The sequence below is a fragment of the Zeugodacus cucurbitae genome, chromosome 3 (genome assembly GCF_028554725.1).
Source record: "Zeugodacus cucurbitae isolate PBARC_wt_2022May chromosome 3, idZeuCucr1.2, whole genome shotgun sequence".
Classification (NCBI taxonomy): domain Eukaryota; kingdom Metazoa; phylum Arthropoda; class Insecta; order Diptera; family Tephritidae; genus Zeugodacus; species Zeugodacus cucurbitae.
Window position 1 is genome coordinate 73,625,656 of NC_071668.1, and position 20,010 is coordinate 73,645,665.

The 20,010-nt window shown below is 34.3% G+C and overlaps 2 protein-coding genes across 4 annotated transcripts in view; one reads left to right on the forward strand and one right to left on the reverse strand.

The window, feature by feature from the left end:
• The window catches only part of LOC105215938 (uncharacterized), a 276,247-nt gene that overhangs the window by 215,219 nt on the left and 41,018 nt on the right, over nt 1-20,010 (reverse strand). The window lies entirely within an intron of this gene.
• LOC105217698 (uncharacterized) overlaps nt 1-20,010 on the forward strand; it is a 97,691-nt gene that overhangs the window by 73,132 nt on the left and 4,549 nt on the right. For 2 of the 3 annotated variants that reach the window (XM_054227991.1, XM_054227989.1), the window contains exons 11-12: nt 11,398-11,514; nt 13,166-13,307. In XM_054227991.1, the coding sequence (XP_054083966.1) occupies nt 11,398-11,514; nt 13,166-13,307 (259 nt within the window). The remainder of the gene's footprint in view (nt 1-11,397; nt 11,515-13,165; nt 13,308-20,010) is intronic. The other variant, XM_054227990.1, reaches the window with a different exon arrangement.

A 20,010-nucleotide genomic window follows, 5' to 3' on the forward strand; every position in this document is an offset into this window, starting at 1 on the left:
TATACACAATCGTTAGAAACAAACTTTATTGAATTTTTATTAAACTAATTCCCTTAAAGTGAACACTTCACACTCCAAACTTCCCAAACGTCAATTCACTGCCTTCACATAATTGAAAAGAAAAGGGGTGATTATATGCACATTAGCACTGATGGCTATCTACATAAATACTAATGCCCATAGGCAATACATTTCCATTTACGCCTAAATATAGGCTAATCAATCTGCAGTGAACTAGTTGCCTTGGCATAGCCATGTGTCTTTAAAAGCCATATAGCCGACAGACACCAATAGTGGGTAAATCAGTAAAGTAAAAGTAATTTCCGTTTTCCATTCAACTGCGCTTTCACAATGCCTGCGGGGTAATTCGAAAGCATTTATAACCAAAACGTCGTTGGTAAAAGTGAAAGTGAATGTGAAGCAAAAGATGAGATAAAGTAGAATACAAGATAAAAAAGGTACGGCCGCTTAACGAGTATGGAAGAGACACAAATGGCAAACTGTTGTTGTGTATTCATATATCTTGCGGTCATATATGCACAAAAAATATGGTTATGTATGTACATATGTGCAGGTATGGCTGTGCGGACAGCAATAACGAAGGATTTAAGGCAAATCTCAACCGCTGACAGATAGTTAATAACACAGCTGGACATAAGCGATAATTGGATGGCGCAAAAAATAGCTTTGATAACCCACATAAAGTATATAAAGTATACATATAAGCGTGCAGTAATGGGGTACATTTATTTTTCTGTATGCCCTTTGGCGGATTCTTAGTTAGCAATGTGCATTTGTGATGAATTGTGTTAATTAATATATCAATGGCATTACTATTTTTATACTCTTAGAATCACAGATACTTTTACAATTACCATACCAATAATGAATAATAATGAATACCATTACTGTCCATAGAAATCACCGTGGTTACCATTACTATTGTAGAGTGTTAAAACCTATTTTAACTATTGCCATTAAATCTTAATAATATTAACAATATAAATACCATTACAAATAGCATTACCAGTACTAATAGAAATACAAAAAGGCATTACTAGTACCAGTACCATTACAATTATCTTTACCAGTACCATTACAATTTGCATTACCAGTACCAATACCATTACAAATAGCATTACCAGTACTAATAGAAATACAAAAAGGCATTACTAGTACCAGTACCATTACAATTATCTTTACCAGTACCATTACAATTTGCATTACCAGTACCAATACCATTACAAATATTATTTCCAGTGCCAATACTAATACAAAAAGGCATTACTTGTACCAGTACCATTACAATTAGCATTACCAGTACCAGTACCATTACAAATAAAATTTCCAGTGCTAATACTAATACAAAAAGGCATTACTAGTACCAATATCATTACAAATAGCATTACCAGTTCCATTACAATTAGCTCCTACTATACCAATACCATTAAATTGGCATTACCAGTACTAATATTATAAATACGTAGACATTTATTGCAATTACTATATCGATTACTACAATTAGCATTACCATTACAATTACTGTGAAAAAAAAGCGTTAGTTCTTTTTCCCACAATTTAGTTTTCTCTTTTACTTAACTTTTCGCATCAAACTAACCTAAATCTTGATTGTCTGCCAATCTTTATTGCCATCAAACTAAAGTCCACTTAAATATATGTCAAATGTGTGTGCGACATACTTGTACGCTTTCACTATTTCTAAGTGTTCCGTTATCTAGATTACTTTTAAACGGCCATAGGCGTTGAAATTTAAACCATTTCAACATTTCCAATACAGTCATATGGCTATTTTTTTCAATTCTCCTATATCCTTTCACCACACTCAAGCATACTTCATGCAACTTATTCCAATTTTTTCCTGTTTACCATTCACTGGCCTTCAGCTAAGACTTAAAGCGGAAATGGTAAAATATTTGTGCGTATATATGGATTTTTTCTATTGCATGTGTTTGTCATACCCTTTCGTTACACTCATATACGCATTGGGTATACTCATACAGCTATATAGAGTAGTCATTTCTTTTCGTATGTTATACCGGCTTATACTTTCTTTAACTGACTTTGATGAACTGACTAACTGCGTGTCTGACGTGTCTAAGTGGTATTTGTCGACAATGAGTTGCCTAAGTATGAGCTTAGGCGGTGTGTGAGTATGAAAAAGTGTTGGATATTTGTATCCGCAGGCGTCGCTTAGCTAATGTAGCATATGCGTGAGTGTATTTTGTTTCATATATACAAATACTTTATAGACGTTTGTACATACTGATATATAGTATAGTATAGTATATATATGTTTAAGCGTAATCTATTAAAGCTAAGGAAGTAGTTTTAAGCAAATTCGTGATGAATTTAATGTTGAGAGGCCTTGAAAAAAGATTCTTAAATCTTAACTTAACTTAACATGACTTAACGTAACATAACATAACATAACTTAACTTTACGAAATACTTATCGTAACGTAACTTAAAGTGAGATAACAAAATTTAACTTAATAAAAATTATTATTGCAAAGTACTTAAAGAATAGTACCTAATGTAATGTAACAAAACTTAACTTAACATAAATAAACTTAACGTAACGTAATATAATTTAACTTTAAATAACGTTACATTTAATAAAAGTAGGAAAGCTGTTAAATAATAATACCTATTGTAACATAACATAACACAACTTAACATAACTTAACGTAAGTAACATATGTACATAGTTAAAATATAAGCATAGCATCCCTTTACAAATCAAGATATTAAGCAAAACATAGTGTAACATAGCATAACTTAACATAGCTAAACATAACTGAACTTAACATAATCTAGCAAGCCATTACATTAAACACCTTATTTATAGGCAACCTAGCACTACCTGACTTAACACAAAGCATTTGATAACATAATTCTTAACTTAAGCCAGGTCTGCCATACATTCTACTTATTATGTATCACCTCTTTGACTACCCATTTAATTATCAATATGCAGCCTAATTAAACTAATACCTAATTAAGGTGTCTTAATCACCATCGGTTGATACAATTTATTGAAACATATCTCATTTATAGACCACAATGAAACGGAACTTTCAAAGCCATAAATAAGTAAATATATACAAAGTCATTTGGGTGTGAATATGTAGAGCAGATATGTGTCTTAGTACACAATTAGGTGTGTGAATGGCTTGGTATATAAAGCTATTATTATAGAAAGCAAGACAAAGCAATAATTTGGGGTTTACAATTCCTGTGTAATTATAAAAGTAATGAGTATGTATTTATAGAATTACTTGTAAAAGCTGATTACTGAGCTATTTTTTTTTGTTTGTTTTTTTTTGCCTGAATATTTCCCTTCACTGCATATTTTCAAAACAAATAAATAAACACTTCAAATATTATTTTTCAATCTACGCTTGCCAATACAAAAGAGTCTCAAGGATATTGTGCGCCAAGTGAATTATTATAAAATAAAATAGAAATAAGCCAAACACGTTGCAGCGCACGTACGACTGTAACAGCGGCTTCTGTCGTACTTCTACTGTGTATGTGTCTGTGTGTTTGTGCACAGAGCAATTCGAATGCCTGTATTCAATTATATTTTTATTTCCTTTCAATACTTTATTGCGTAATTTTCGTGTTTGAGAACGCAATGCAGCAGCCATGGCCATATTTCATTTTTATTGCTTAATAAAGCGATAACAGTCCATTTATCACACCTGCCATGACGGCAGCGAAGGCGTTGGCCAAAAGAAATCATGGCCAATAAGGCGAGAATTTGAGCGCGCGATTTTTTTCACACACACAAACAGGAAGTCGTTGCCTTTGGCGAAATACAAAAACGGAAGTGGAACACAAAAGTTAATTTAAAATCGATTACTTAGCACGAAAAATATCGATTTCCTGCAAAAATGTGTGTGCTTTGTGCAAAAGCAAAACACAAAAAAGAACAAAAATAAAAAAAATTATAAAGCAAAAGCTATAACAGGAAAAACATTAAAATAAATCAAAAGGGAAAAATTAAACTGCAGCGTGCAATAACTTTTGCCAAAATTTCGATTTCTCTACAACGACAATTTGCCACTCGGCGCTCTCGCCTGCTCGTAGGCGTGTTAGTGCTGTTATAGTGTTGTCGTATGAAAAATTTCCGGCGAACAAACGAGCGTACGTTGTCACCTAAAATGACACATCAGCAACGCATTCACATTGTACTTGATTGGGTTGCGCAAACTTTTCAAGTTCAATAACTCAAATTGGCATGCTTCCATGCACTCTACAACAAACACACACATATGTGACCATATATGTAGAACTATAGCACTTCAAGCCTCTCTCTGTACGCATGGTTTTTCTCAAAATGATTTTTTTTTTGCCATAAAATTAATTTCGTCAGTCCACAAACTGCCTTTCAATTTTATTTCGCCCCTTCATTTTGCTTCCTTTTTTCGTATTTTCTCTGTGTAGCGTCATTGCTTATACTCGTTACTGCCAAGGCCAATGGCCATTCAGTGACGTCAGTGACATTATTATTGCGTAAATGTAATTGAGAAGAGCATAAAATGAAGAACCTATTAGGAGAATGAAAGTTTTCTCACAATATTATTGCAATTAATTTAGATTAACCGATAGAGGGATAATTGTGACATTGATAGCTTTGAAGAGAGAACAGAAAGAGTGGGACCAAAATACAGTTAAATAAAAAAACATTATATATAATAACTTGAATAAAATAAAATAAAATAAAATAAAATAAAAATAATTAAAATAATCTAAATTAAATTAAATTAAATTAAATTAAATTAAATTAAATTGAATTAAATTAAATTAAATTAAATTAAATTAAATTAAATTAAATTAAATTAAATTAAATTAAATTAAATTAAATTAAATTAAATTAAATTAAATTAAATTAAATTAAATTAAATTAAATTAAATAAAAATAAATTAAATTAAATTAAATTAAATTAAATTAAATTAAATGAAATTAAATTAAATTAAATAAAATAAAATTAAATTAAATTAAATTAAATTAAATTAAATTAAATTAAATTAAATTAAATTAAATAATCTAAATTAAATTAAAATAAAATAAAATAAAATAAAATAAAATAAAATAAAATAAAATAAAATAAAATAAAATAAAATAAAATAAAATAAAGTAAAATAAAATAAAATAAAATAAAATAAAATAAAATTAAATTAAATTAAATTAAATTAAATTGAATTAAATAAAATAGTCTAAATTAAATTAAATTAAATTAAATTGAATTAAATAAAATAGTCTAAATTAAATTAAATAAAATAAAATAAAATAAAATAAAATTAAATTAAATTAAATTAAATTAAATTAAATTAAATTAAATTAAATTAAATTAAATTAAATTAAATTAAATTAAATTAAATTAAATTAAATTAAATTAAATTAAATTAAATTAAATTAAATTAAAATAAATTAAATTAAATTAAATTAAATTAAATTAAATGAAATTAAATTAAATTAAATTAAATAAAATAAAATTAAATTAAATTAAATTAAATTAAATTAAATTAAATTAAATTAAATTAAATTAAATTAAATAAAATAAAATAATCTAAATTAAATTAAAATAAAATAAAATAAAATAAAATAAAATAAAATAAAATAAAATAAAATAAAATAAAGTAAAATAAAATAAAATTAAATTAAATTAAATTAAATTAAATTAAATTAAATTAAATTGAATTAAATAAAATAGTCTAAATTAAATTAAATTAAATTAAATTGAATTAAATAAAATAGTCTAAATTAAATAAAATAAAATAAAATAAAATAAAATAAAATAAAATAAAATAAAATTAAATTAAATTAAATTAAATTAAATTAAATTAAATTAAATTAAATTAAATTAAATTAAATTAAATTAAATTAAATTATATTAAATAAAATAAAATAAAATAAAATAAAATTAAATTAAATTAAATTAAATTTAAATAAAATAAAATAAAATAAAATAAAATAAAATAAAATAAAATAAAATAAAATAAAATAAAATAAAATAAAATAAAATAAAATAAAACAAAATAAATATAAAATAAAATAAAATTAAATTAAATTAAATTTGTTGTTTTATCTTACTTTTGTACTGCACGAATCCAAGAAAAAAACGCTTTGGAATGTTCAACTCAAAAAGATGTAGTTTATTTAAAGGTCAAAATGCAAGTGAAAGAATTTTTTGGGTTTCTTACTAAACTAAAAATCAGGGTTACTCAAAGATGTAAGTTGCTAAAGGGTTGCATTTCAACACGCCACCTCAACGAACATATTTGAGCATTACAAGTAAATATATTTAACACAAGTTCAACATTTTAGAAAATTTTTCATGATTAGGTCTGGCTAGGTTCTTAGTAAATATGTCTGCAATCATATTACTAGTGCTGCAGTAATTAAGTTCGATTTCGCCACTTCGATAGATATTTCTTATAAAATGATATTTAATATCAATGTGTTTACTTCGAGCGTGGTATACGGGGTTCTTGACTAAATTCATCGCGCTTAAATTATCTCCGTTCACTATCATCGCATCCGGGCATTCGAGTTCCATTTCAGTTAATAGCTGCTTCAAGTAAACAGCTTCTTTAACAACGCATGCTAGCGCCATGTATTCGGCTTCTGTGCTGCTAAGTGCTATCGTCGTTTGCTTTTTACATTCGTATGAAAACACTCCTCCGGCTAACATAACTGCATACCCAGTATACGATTTCCGATCACCTGTGTCACCACCCCAGTCGGAATCCACAAAACACTCAATTGGTTTACCGGTTTTGTTATACTTCAGTTGCATATCTTGTGTGGTGCATAAAAACCTTAATATGCGCTTTGCTGCTGATAAATGTTCTACATGTGGATCATTGTTACGCTGTGCTAGCTTACAAACCGAGTGCAAGATATCAGGTCGCGTGCACACAGCTAGATACATAAGTGACCCAATGAGTGATTGATACTGCACCTGATCTGCTTTTTTACAATTCTGCTCATTACACATAACTTGGTGTCCTGGATCTAAAGGGATGGCGATCGGTCGACAATTTTCCATTTCGTACTCGCGCAATAACCTTTTAATATGTCCCTTCTGACTAATAGCAATAGCTCCAGTTTCACCATCTCTCTCAACCTCCATGCTTAAAAAGTGCTGGACTTGACCCTTGTCCACAACTTCAACTTTATTTGATATCATAGCCTTTATAAGTTTTAAGTGACTGTAATCCGAGCTGGCAATCAGTAAGTCATCAACATAAACGGCTATAATATTCAACTGCTTGCCCTTGTGCATAACATATACGCACGGTTCACACTCACACTGTTTGAATCCTATCTGCTTCAATATGGAATCTAATTTCATATTCCATTGGCGACCGGATTGCTTAAGGCCATATAAAGCTTTCTTTAACTTTAAGCAATGATCAGGATAACGCTTATCCACAAACATTTCGGGTTGATTCATATAAATATCTTCAGACAAATCGCTATTCAAATAAGCGGTGGATACATCCATTTGATGTAAGTGCAAACGGTATTCCGCTGCTATCGCAAAAATCATTCGAATGGTATTGTAACGTACGACGGGTGAAAAAGTCTCGGTATAGTTTACACCGTAAATTTGCGAACACCCTTTCGCAACCAACCTCGCTTTAAACCGTTCTACATTTCCATCCTTATTTCTTTTGACCGCGAACACCCATTTATTACGCACTGGTTTTTGGTCTCTTGGTAGCTTCACAAGTTCCCAAGTCTTGTTCTTCAACAACGATTCGTATTCAGCTTTCATTGCATTGCACCAATCGCCAGAAAGTTCACTTGATAACGCCTCACCTACTGTATCAGGTACTTTAATATTGCCATACGTCAACAAGCTTAAGTAATTATACTGTTTTTTTGGTCTACCGCATACACCAGTACGAATCAATTTCGGTCTACCTGGCCCACGTTTAAGCGAAGTTGGTTCATCTTCAGGAGACTCGAAATCGTCATCACTTTTCTCTGGCTGCATGCCACCATCATCTACAACTTCATCTTCGTTCGCGTTATCGTTTGCCTCATCCACTTGAATGACAGGTACCTGAGCCATCTGCTCATTATCGGACACGAGAACATTTATCGGATTCAATACGTCTAAAATTGCCTCATGCTGTTGCTTGTGTTGCGTTTGCTCGATGAAGTATACATCCCTACTAACAATTAAACGCTTTGCTTCTTTATCGTACAATCTATACGCCTTTGAAGTGTCAGAATATCCTACCATAACATATTCTTTACCCTTTGGCTTGAATTTGTCTCGCTGCCGTTTATCAAGTGCCACTGCAAATGATCCAAACGCTCTTAAATGCGCCACCGTTGGCTTATGCCCATGCCATGCTTCATACGGCGTTACACTATCTAACGCTTTGGTTGGAGAACGATTCCGCAAATACGCGGACGTAGATACCGCTTCACCCCATAACGACTGTTCGAGACCTGCACCCAGCAACATACACCTTGCCATTTCAAGTAGAGTGCGATTTAACCTCTCAGCAGCACCATTTTGCTGTGGCGTATACGGGACCGTAAGTTGCCGTAAAATGCCATTCGCTTTTAAATATTCATCAAAAATATTGTTGACAAACTCTGTCCCATTGTCGCTTCTTAATATCTTTAATTTCTCCCCAGTTTGACGCTCTGCCATTGCTTTAAATTCCTTGAATTTTTCGAACACCTCGCTTTTGTGCCGTAAAAAATACACGAATATATAGCGCGTTTTATCATCCATGAAGGTTAAGAAGTATCGGGCTCCACCGATCGATGCAACATTTACCGGACCGCAAACATCAGTATGCACCACCCCCAATACATCGGCTGCATAATTTTGTGAGTTACTATATGGCCGCTGAGTGCATTTACTCGACATGCACAAAGCGCAGTTGACATCAGTCGGTATATTAATCGGAAGTCCAAACACCATCTGCTTATTACTAAGCTGCCGTAAACTTGCGAAATTCAGATGGCCAAATCTATTATGCCACTTCATCACGTCGTCAGCAATTTTCTTCGCAAAGAACAATTTATTTTTATTTATTTCAAGTAAATATAAATCTCTGACCTTTTGTGCGCATAATATTATTCCTCCGTGTTTGTCAAAGAACTTCGCCGTGTTTCCCTTGAATTCGACAATATAGCCACTGTTAACTGCTCTGGCAACTGACACAAAGTTGCACTGTAAACCCGGTACGAACAAAACATCTACGAGAGTCACATCAAACTCGTTTGTTCGCAATCGAACAACACCTTTGCCTTTTGCTAATATTTTGTGTTCCGCCGCTAACATAATTGATTCTTCACACGGCTCGAACTCATCAAACATGTTGCGGTTACAACATAAGTGTGAAGAAGCGCCGCTGTCAACGCACCAAACATCGTTGTGTAAAATTCTGCTACTAACAGCAGCAAACAGTCCGTTTCTTGTTACATTTTGATGCGAAGATTTTTCTCGATCTTTTCCTTTACATTGTGCGGCGAAATGACCTTTTTTGCCACAACTGTAACATTTTAAATTTGATTTTTTGCTATTGTCTTTGCGTGTGCTTGCGGTACTTGCACTGTCGTTCGATTTTGTATGTTCAAAAATATTTTTTTTTTGCGTTTGTGTTTGCGTGTGCTACGAAAGCTTGCACGCTACCCTCGGTATGCTCAGACTGGCATGTTTTACGTCGCTCGCCTTCTTCTATTAATTTAATTTTAACAGCAGTGAGATTTGGTAGCTCATCGCGAGACTCCAAAGCAACCACCAAACTCTCAAATGATTTCGGCAGACTTGCAAGAAGCATAATAACGAACAAATCATCCTGGAGACACACTCCAATTTCAGCAAGCTTCTCTGCGACTGCCGTAAATTTGCAAACGTATTGCTGGACACACTCACCGTCATTCATTCGAATTCCAAGTAACTGCTTGAACAAAGTTACCTTTCTCACAGGCCCTTTTGGTCTATGCACTTCTTGTAGACATTTCCACGCCTCATTCGCCGATTTGCAGTTTTTAATGTGGCTTATCTGCATAGGCGTAATGCTGAGGATTATTGTTGCTTTTGCCTTATCGTCTTTTGCCTTCCACAGCAACACAGCTTTTTCATCGGCACCTTCTTTTGGAGCGGGCAATTCTCCGCACGTAACAGGCCACAACTCTTGATGAACAAGCACACTTTGTAGCTGCAAGTTCCATGAGTCATAATTGGACTCATCCAATTTTTCTATGTTAAAAAGCGACGAACACATATTTTTATTAATTACTTAGCGCGATTTACTAGGTTCCCAGGAATTTGCACCTGGGCCCATAACCTGTTGTTTTATCTTACTTTTGTACTGCACGAATCCAAGAAAAAAACGCTTTGGAATGTTCAACTCAAAAAGATGTAGTTTATTTAAAGGTCAAAATGCAAGTGAAAGAATTTTTTGGGTTTCTTACTAAACTAAAAATCAGGGTTACTCAAAGATGTAAGTTGCTAAAGGGTTGCATTTCAACAAAATTAAATTAATTTTTTTTTTTAATTAAATTAAATTAAATTCAATTCAATTAAATACATGTTTACTCAATGTACTACTTGCATGTCTAACATCTAATATTTTCCCGATTTTCCTAACTACAATGTCACAGATTTGAGAACATCTCTTTCATAACGCATTTTACAGTAAAATACACGTGTGTGCTTAAATTTTCAATTTCGCAATACAATACGCAACACACACCTGTGTCTGTCTCTTAACCACACAAACAAACACACTCATCTACCGAATCGTCTACCATCATTTACAATTGTCCTGCTGTCACGCTCGCACCAGATATTTCACACACATGCTGCCTTATTTATACCTAATATCCTTAGTGCTAATAAAACTGTTTTTTCTGAGACACACGCACACAAAAAATCATTTGAAATGGAGACAATTGTGACTGCGTATGCGAGCTCCTAGTTTTCTACACAAAAAAAAAATGTGCCAGAGTAAAGTAGAAAACTATCACTTTCAATAAGCATTGTCTGCTTAAAGAGTTTTTTGCAAAAAGTATGTGAAAAGGTAGCAAAAGATAAAATAGAAATGAAAGCATAGCAGCAAATGATGCTATACACTTTCATCTGCGTCTTTATTTGACACATTTCACTCTCTACTTAACCTTCATCACATACAAAAAAGAGCTCAGGTTAACGAAATATTTTCACACCTTTATCCAATTACTAAATATGCCTTTCATATGCTGTAGTTTAGCGCAATTTATAGACACATATTTCACATATAAATTTAAGCATTTTCATAAATTCATTTTCGTTGCAATATTTTGTACTTATTTTCGTCTTTTTCGTTTTTCTTTTCTTTATATAACTTTTAGTTTCTGGGAGACCGATTTACGTACAGTGCGAAAAACGAATCGTTCGACAATACGACGCGGCAAAGGTGGCTATGGCGACAGTGGCGCTGGTGGTGCTTTTAGCGAGTTGGGTTTATCGTAAGTGTTCATGATATAACTGTAGATGTGTGAATTCATAAATATTTGTATGTATATGTTATTAGTATACGACTCACAAGTGTTTATGTGCATTTTTTATTGTTACGTATACGCAGTGTATACCCAATATATAATATACCACATTTGGCTACTGTGGACAAGGAATATTTCTCAGATGCAGCGTTATTCAGACAGAAAAAACTATTATTAGCAACAATAGAAGTATACAATTTAGTACAGTTAGTCACAAAATATACATATATTTTTGTTAGACGATTTTTTAAGGTGAGTTAGGGGATAATACGAGAATTATGTTAGTACCTCTGAAGTTTTCATAATCATCCGAGTTTCTAGTACTGAAATACGACAGTGCAAATCTAAAATCACTGCTCGAAGCTCTTATAGTAAATCTGAAGACCACATTTAATGCTCATATGCTTCAAGATTGCCTATTTAAGTCATCGGTCTACAACAGATTTTGGCAAAGTACCTACTTCTTCTTCATTTCCAAAAATTACACAAAAAATTCAGCGCAGAATATACTTGAAAGCAGCATAAAAGCATTGAAAAAACTTTATAATATTTAATTAGACCACTGTTATAAAACATTTTCAAACTTTGAATCCCACTCCCAACCACTCTTCGCAGCACCGAAATGGAAAGTTAGCTATACAAATTAGTATTAACAACTAAACTACAACAAAAAAATAAATTGCAAACAACAGTGAAGGGTAAAAGTAAAAGAATAAAAACCTCTAAACCACAAAAAACAACAACAACAACAATGTGAGTTTACCCAAGCAAAAAGTGTAGAATCTAACAACCCTACTAATTACTGCAGCCAATGCCAACAATTGTTTTATGCACAATTCATACAAATGCATGCAGCAAGAGTTGCTGCGAGTAGTAATGCTACTATTTTTTTACAACAATGTCTGATTTTTTACAATTTAAGAAACAGCGCTTTTTATTAAGCGCAGCAACCTAAGTGAAATGGTAATGAGACTGCAACCATGACTGAGGCTGAGGCGTAAGCTGAAAATGAAAATGAAAACAAAAAACAAAAAAAAAATCAGAAAATTTAATCGAAAATAAAATTCGAGTAGGGTGCAAAGAAGTGTAGCTAAAAGCCAAGCGAAAGTGGTAGATAAATAAAAATGTATTTTAATTACGTATACGCCATGGTGCCCCTGCTCAATACAAATTCAACTCGTGGAGCGGCAGTAGAAAAAGCGAAGTTTAAGCAAATATTTTAAATGTTGTGCAGTTGAAAAGCTGACGCTCTAAGAGCAAACTCATGAAAATGTATGACAGGCGGCATGCTACGGCAACTTGCCACAAGCAGACAAACGCCTGCATTGGCCGTGAAAGACAGAAAAAAAAAAAACGCAAATAAAATGCAAAACGCACACCAAAAAGAAAGCCGGCATTGAGACGCGCATTTTTGCATGAATTAAAGCGGATAGACTTCTTGCTCTGCATGCGCTTTGTTCGCGTTCGCCCATTCATACGACGCGCTTTTGTTCCACTTAGCGCATTTTATTATTATGATTTTTATACTTTTGCTACGCTTCTACTGTGTTGGCTTCTGCCATTATTGCTGTTTCTTAATTTTTATTTTCTCTCTTTTTTCGCCACTCTCCTCAACCAGCAGCGGCTACAAGGGTCTGGATGAGCCACGCAGTCGCGAATTGGACACCGTGCTGGAGCAGGCATTGAAGGAGGCCGAGGACGATGCCACATTCAAGAAGGTCAAGCGCATGAGTTACTCCAGCAATGCGGCGGGTGGTGAGGTGAGTGCAAATTATAACACAGCATTCATGCCAGCAGCACAGAGTATACATTCAAAAGTAGTTTATTTTTATTTCTGTCTCCCACGTCATTTTCTACAATTTTTTATTATTTTAATTTTTTTTTGTTTGCTAATCTCCTGCGCGGCCATAAAAAATGTTAATGTATGTATGCCGCACACGTTGCGCGCAATGAGTGAGTGCGCGTCGTGCATAAAATTGGTGTTGGCGCATTTATGTGTTTAAGGATTAACCACTTGATGGAGATAATAGCGCGAACGTCACTGCCACCAGCTCCAGAGTGAATGCGTGCCTTGCACTATTCACTGCCATGGCTCTGGTTAGTCATTTGGTGGACGATTAGTGGTTTTTGTTGCACTTTTGTTTCGAATTTCTTTTCAAATTGCGCCAGGTTATTTATGCAACGCAATGTGAATGCATGAAATTAGCAGACGAAAAGTTTTTTATATTTAAAGGTCATGGAATTAATTTTGAAATTAAAATAAAATTCATTGTTAAATGAAAGCGATTTGGAAAACAAATGTGTAGGGAAGATTAAAGAAGAATATATTTAAAATCTAAAATTTCTAAAAATGGAATAATTTTTACTTTTTATAAAGTCTCTACTATCTCACTTTAATCCCAATAGCACTTTAGCTATTTATAGCGTCAAATTAGTAAGTATACCTTTAGGATGAACTTACTTAATTTGGACGACGAAATTGACCAAAAAATAGTAACAATTTGTATTCTGTTGAAAATAGCTCTCCTCAATAAGTGACATATGATAATGCGATATATATTAGGTTGGCAAAATCTCCCTTCCGTCTTTTTGTCTTTTTAATTTCGCGGCTATGTACAAAGCGTTACAGAGCTCGTCTTGACATAACCTCCCAAACGACGCTATGCATGATGAGTTCAACAATTATAGACGTGTAGACATGGAGTTCACTAACGCCGAAATTCGAGTTATTTTATAGTTTTCCTTTGTTAAAAGCAAATCCGCTATAGAAACGTTATGTGAGATTAATGGTGTTTTGTGGGATGGTACTCTATCACTTCGAACTGCGGAGGAATGGTTTCGACGATTCAGAGAGGGTGAAAACGACACCATGGATAAGACAGCCGACGAATACCGATCAAATCATGGAAAACATCAAGTTAGACCGGCATGTGGCATTTCGTGACAAAACATCCCAAAAGATGGGATTTAGTCACCAAACCTTTTTAAACCATCTGCAGAAGTCTGGATACACAAAAAACCTTGATGATTGGTGCCGCATGAATTGACGCAAAAAAACCTTCTGGACCGAATCAACGCCAGCGATATGCTGCTGAAACGGAACGAACTCGACCCATTTTTGAAGCGGATGATGACTCGCAACGAAAAATTGATCACGTACAACAATATAATGGGAAAACGGTCGTGGTCGAAGGCCGGTGAATCGTCCCAAACAGTGGTCAAGCCAGGATTGATGGCCAGGTAGGTTCTGCTGTGTGTTTGGTGGCATTGAAAGAGAATCATCCACTATGAGCTGCTCCCATATGGCCAAACGGTTAATTCTACCATGTACTGCGAACAACTGGACCGCTTGAAGCAGGCGATCGACCAGAAGCGTCCAGAATTGGCCAACAGGAAGGGTGTAGTGTTCCACCACGACAACGCTAGATCACACACTTCGATGATGACTTGTCAGAAGCTACGGGAGCTTGGATGGGAGGTTTTATCGCATCCACCATATAGCTCGGATATAGCGCCAATTCAGTCACCTGCTCCAGTCCATGACGAACGCCCTTGGTGGTGTAAAGTTGAACTCAAAAGTGGCTGTCCGAGTTTTTCACAAATAAGGAGGGGGGCTTTAACGAGGGGGCTATTAGTTGCCGTCTAGATGTTAACATATTATCGAACGAAACCGCGCATATTTGAACTAAGCATTGAATAAAGAGCAAAAAACGGAAGAGAGATATTTGATGATAATGTGATATATGCGATGATTTAACGTGTAATATTTGTTTTATTTTATTATTATTATATATGTTTTCCCTATAATTTTATCGAAAAAAGTGCGTCGCTTCAAATTAAATTCAATTTTTTGTCAAAACTGTATACTTATATTTGAGTTAAGCAAATTGAAGTCAACGTAATTGAATGAACTGAGAAGCAAGATCAATTTGCTGCCTAAATGTATGCTTTGATTATGAAAAAGTATAGTTTTGGGCTGCAAATAATCAGCTGTTGTCACATTTAGAACATATCTAGCGGCAATCTGCACATAAAAACCTAGCTAGTACTATCTAATACGACTGGTTTCCATATAGGAGCCTATACCCCACATAACTTCATTTCCTAGTAAATGATTTCGCTGTAAATTTTCCATCTTAGTCGTATTTCCAACAAATGTAGAACCAAACAAAGTACGCAAGGTCACGCTAAATGAATACTCTGAGCAATTATTTTTTGTGTTTTCCACTTCTACTCCCACAAGCTCACCAGATTTATTATACAATTTACAACAAATCACCGAAAGCGCAATTATTGGCAATTGTTTTAATTTACGCGAACGCAAAATGAGAAGTGATAATGAAAAAAATTGCCTAAAAGTGGAAATGCAGGAAAAAGTAAATAAATAGCCAGCCAGACATGCTTGTGTAGCACTTCCGTACTCAGAGTTGCCTCAGTTACTTTTTTTACACTGACTACCTCAATTTTTTTTTTTTTTGTGAATATTTTCCTTGAAATTTTTTTACCTTAAAAAATAAAAATGAAAGGATTGCGTGCTTCTGACCTCGCTTATTTGCCAATTTAACCGCACAAATGACTTCCGCACGTCCACGCCACCATTACAATATACACACACATAAAATATAGTACCACCACTCGCTTAAACTGCGGAGAGACCAATTGTAAGAAAGAATAAAAAAATGGTGCTCGCTGAATTCAATTGAGCAATGCTAAATGACTGCACACACATAAGTATAACTGTACATTGATTTTATGCTGCCGTAAACGCTGAGCTTATAAATCTTCAAAGTCAGTGTGCGGACATTGAGGCGACCAACCCTTTGCCTTGCTTTTGTCTCAACTGTACGATGACCCAATGCGCTCAGTCTTGGTCGAAGGAGCGCGCTCCATAGTAGCCTTTTAAAGCTTTTGTTCCGCTTCTAGCTTTATTTCTTTTTTTGTTGACCATTGATTTATGCTTTCTTCTGCTATTCGCTTGCTCCTTTTAAGTTTGGGTTTTTGTTTTTTTATTTTTGTGTATTGCTTATTGTTTGCGTCAGTAAATAAATTAGCGCAGTTCATGAAGACCACACGACCAAATGCGAGTACGCATACATAAAGCATACGCAGAGTTGCATTGAATGAGTGCAAAGAGAAGAGAAAGGGAGAGCAAAGAACTGACCGCCAAAATATTAACAAAAAGCAGCAGGAATTACACCAGAAAGGAGAAGGAACTGCGCGGAAAGACAGCATTTCCGCAATTTACTTCTTTAGTCTTCGGTCCGTTTCCTTGCTGTGTGTCTCTGCTGTTGCTGCCCTTTCTGCCATCCGCCGTAAACACTGACAACCCACTCTCCTCTCTGGCTTGATGATGATTGAGCGGCGGTCCATCCGTTTTCGTGAAGGCATTGTTTAATTGCCGGTAATTAACTTTAAATGTGTAGGTGGCATGCAGCAGCGACAGTTGGACAGTCAGTCCAGTTCGTGCTGTAAGTACTACTCAATTGGGCGTGGTTTATGGGCGTTGCAATGTTGCGAAATAAACTACAAGCTAATTGCAATAATGGTCTGTGTGGATACTACGACGACGAAAGCTGTCGACTTAAAGTGTTCGTAAAATCGTAATGAAAGGCAAGTGGATAAGATTAAATTTCGAGAGCAAAGCTTGCGGGTGGAGAGACTTAACTTACTTAAACACAGTTTAATAGACAAGCTAAATTGCAAATGATAAGCGAGGTAAATAAAGTTGAGTGGATGAAGTTATGTTGATCTACAATGATTGGAAAATGATGAGGTTGGAACTTTGGAAAAATTATTTGGTATTTGGAAATTAACAAAATATTGGTTTCATAAGAAATCTATACTACTATTATAAAAAGGAAAGATTTGTATATATGTTTGTAATGAATAAACTCAAAAACTAATACCGATTTCAAAAAATCATTGGAAAGCTATATTCACCCCGAGTTTCATAGGCTATATTCATTGCTAGAATATCTACTTTGTGGAAATAGTTCCCAGGTGAGGTGTTGGAGAAGCTTAATATGAAACCGAAAATCGTCTTGCAAGTCAGGGTCGAGTAACGAGCGCTTGCAGCTGCTTGCTGAACAAAATTTCAAAACTTGCCAAGTACGCTCTTGAGAGTCGAGTATGGCGTGAAAAGCGGCCTGAAGAACAAAATATTAGAAATATACAAGCTCGCACTAGGGAATCGTACTCTGAGCGTTCTCCACGCCTTCATAATCAGAGAAAAAGACATCGGGCATCAAAGACTAGAGGTCGTAATCAAGTTTTAGCTCATTGCAATAAAATATAATTTCATGTTCGAATTTTCCTCATTTTATTTTTTTTATATGAACCCACGCAAGAAACGGGAAAGTACTTACATATGTATGGGAGGGTGTTTATAAGTGTGTAAAAACTTATAACTTTTGAAAGGTTTGTTTAAACCCGTGCGAATCCGGAGCGGTCTGCTAGTATTATATAAAGCGCTGTAGAGTAGCCATATATTATACTTTCGCATTTTAAGTTCAAAAATGTGAAATATGAAATATATTAAGAACAATAATTCATATAAGCTAACTCTTTAAGGCTCCAGGGCTAAAAAACGTCGGAAATTACCACGAAGAGAGAGAGACGGATAGATAGAGTGATAGTGGAAGATTGTTTAAGTAAGATGGAAAATGAGAGGTAGAGAGAGAGAGAAAGAGATGAAAGGAAAATAACTTCAGACATGTTTCTCCCAGAACATACATCATACACAAAGGCATTCAATTTAAATTTAATATTTAATTAATCGAAAAAGAGATGCTAAAGACACTTGACAAGTGATTATGTAGAGAGAGAGCGAGATAGACAGATAGAACGATAACAAGTAAGGAAGGGCTAAGTTCGGGTGTAAGCGAACATTTTATTCTCTCGCAATTTATTTATTTAACTTTCTTTATATTATATAATACACACTTTGACCCACATATTCGTCATATATATTGTATAAAGTCCATTGAAAGTTGGAAACCATAATATTAGGTTAGAAGCACCGAGGTCCTCATGTTCGATTAATGGGGCCTCGAAAACCTATGGTCCGATTTCGGCGATTTTTAGATTGGGGCTGCCACACTATAAAGGTAGTATTTGGGCAAAGTTCTGCACCGATATCTTCACTAGTGCTTACTTTATATATTGTAAAGTAAACGATTCAGATCGTCTTCAAAGTTCTGGTATATAGGAAGTAGGCGTGGTTGTTAAGTGATTTGGCCTATTTTCAGAACATTTCATTGGGATGTAAGGAAACTATTACAAACCAAGTTTCATTGAAATCGGTCGAGTAGTTCCTGAGATATGGTTTTTGACCCATAAGTGGGCGATGCCACGCCCATTTTCCATTTTGTAAAGAAATCTTAGTGCAGCTCTTATCTGCCATTTCTTATGTGAAATTTAGTGTTTCTGACGTTTTTCGTTAATGAGTTAACCCACTTTTAGTAATTTTCAACCTAACTTTTGTATGGGAGGTGGGCGTGGTTATGATCCGATTTCTTTCATTTTTGGCCTGCATTAGGAAGTGGCTAAAAAAACGACTGCAGAAAGTTTGGTTTATGTAGCTCTATTGGTTTGCGAGATATGTATAAAAAACTTAGTAGGGGGCAGGGCCACGCCCACTTCCCCAAAAAAAATACATTCAAATATGCCCCTTCATAGTTCGATCCTTCATACCAAATTTTATTTCCATAGCTTTATTTATGGCTTAGTTATGACACTTTATGTGTTTTCGGTTTTCGCCATTTTGTGGGCGTGGCAGTGGTCCGATTTTGCTCATTTTCGAAAGCAACCTGCCAATGGTGCCAAGAAATAAGTGTGCCAAGTTTCATCAAGATATCTTAATTTTTACTCAAGTTACAGCTTTCACAGACGGACGGACGGACAGACAGACATTCGGATTTGAACTCCACTCTTCACCCTGATCACTTTGGTATATATAACCCTATATCTAACTCGTTTAGTTTTGGGTGTTACAAACAACCGTTATGTGAACAAAACTATTATACTCTCTAGCAACTCTTGCGAGAGTATATAGATTAATAGAGAGAGAGAGAAAAATTAAAAGGAGATAGAGAGAGGGAGAAACTGAGATCAAGAGAGAGAGAAAGTGAGATAATAAGAGAGAGGAAGAAGCAGTATGATGGAGAGGAGCTTCAGGCAAAAAATGCTTTAATCAGAACCATGGCCCTGGAGAACAGTAAAAACCATAAACTTGATGTTTCTGTGTACTATTGTATTCTCAAAGACACTTTTTTAGTTCGCAAGTGAGGTAAAGGACGAAACAGTTAGTAACAGTTCAATCATCGTAAAAGACTTCGAAGTTAAAGCACCTCCCAACTCGAATATGAGTTGTTATTTTTTTGATAATACTTCCTACTATGAAACTAAGTAAATTTCATAGATCAACGTCATGTACATATACGCCACTCTCAGAATATTAAAGCA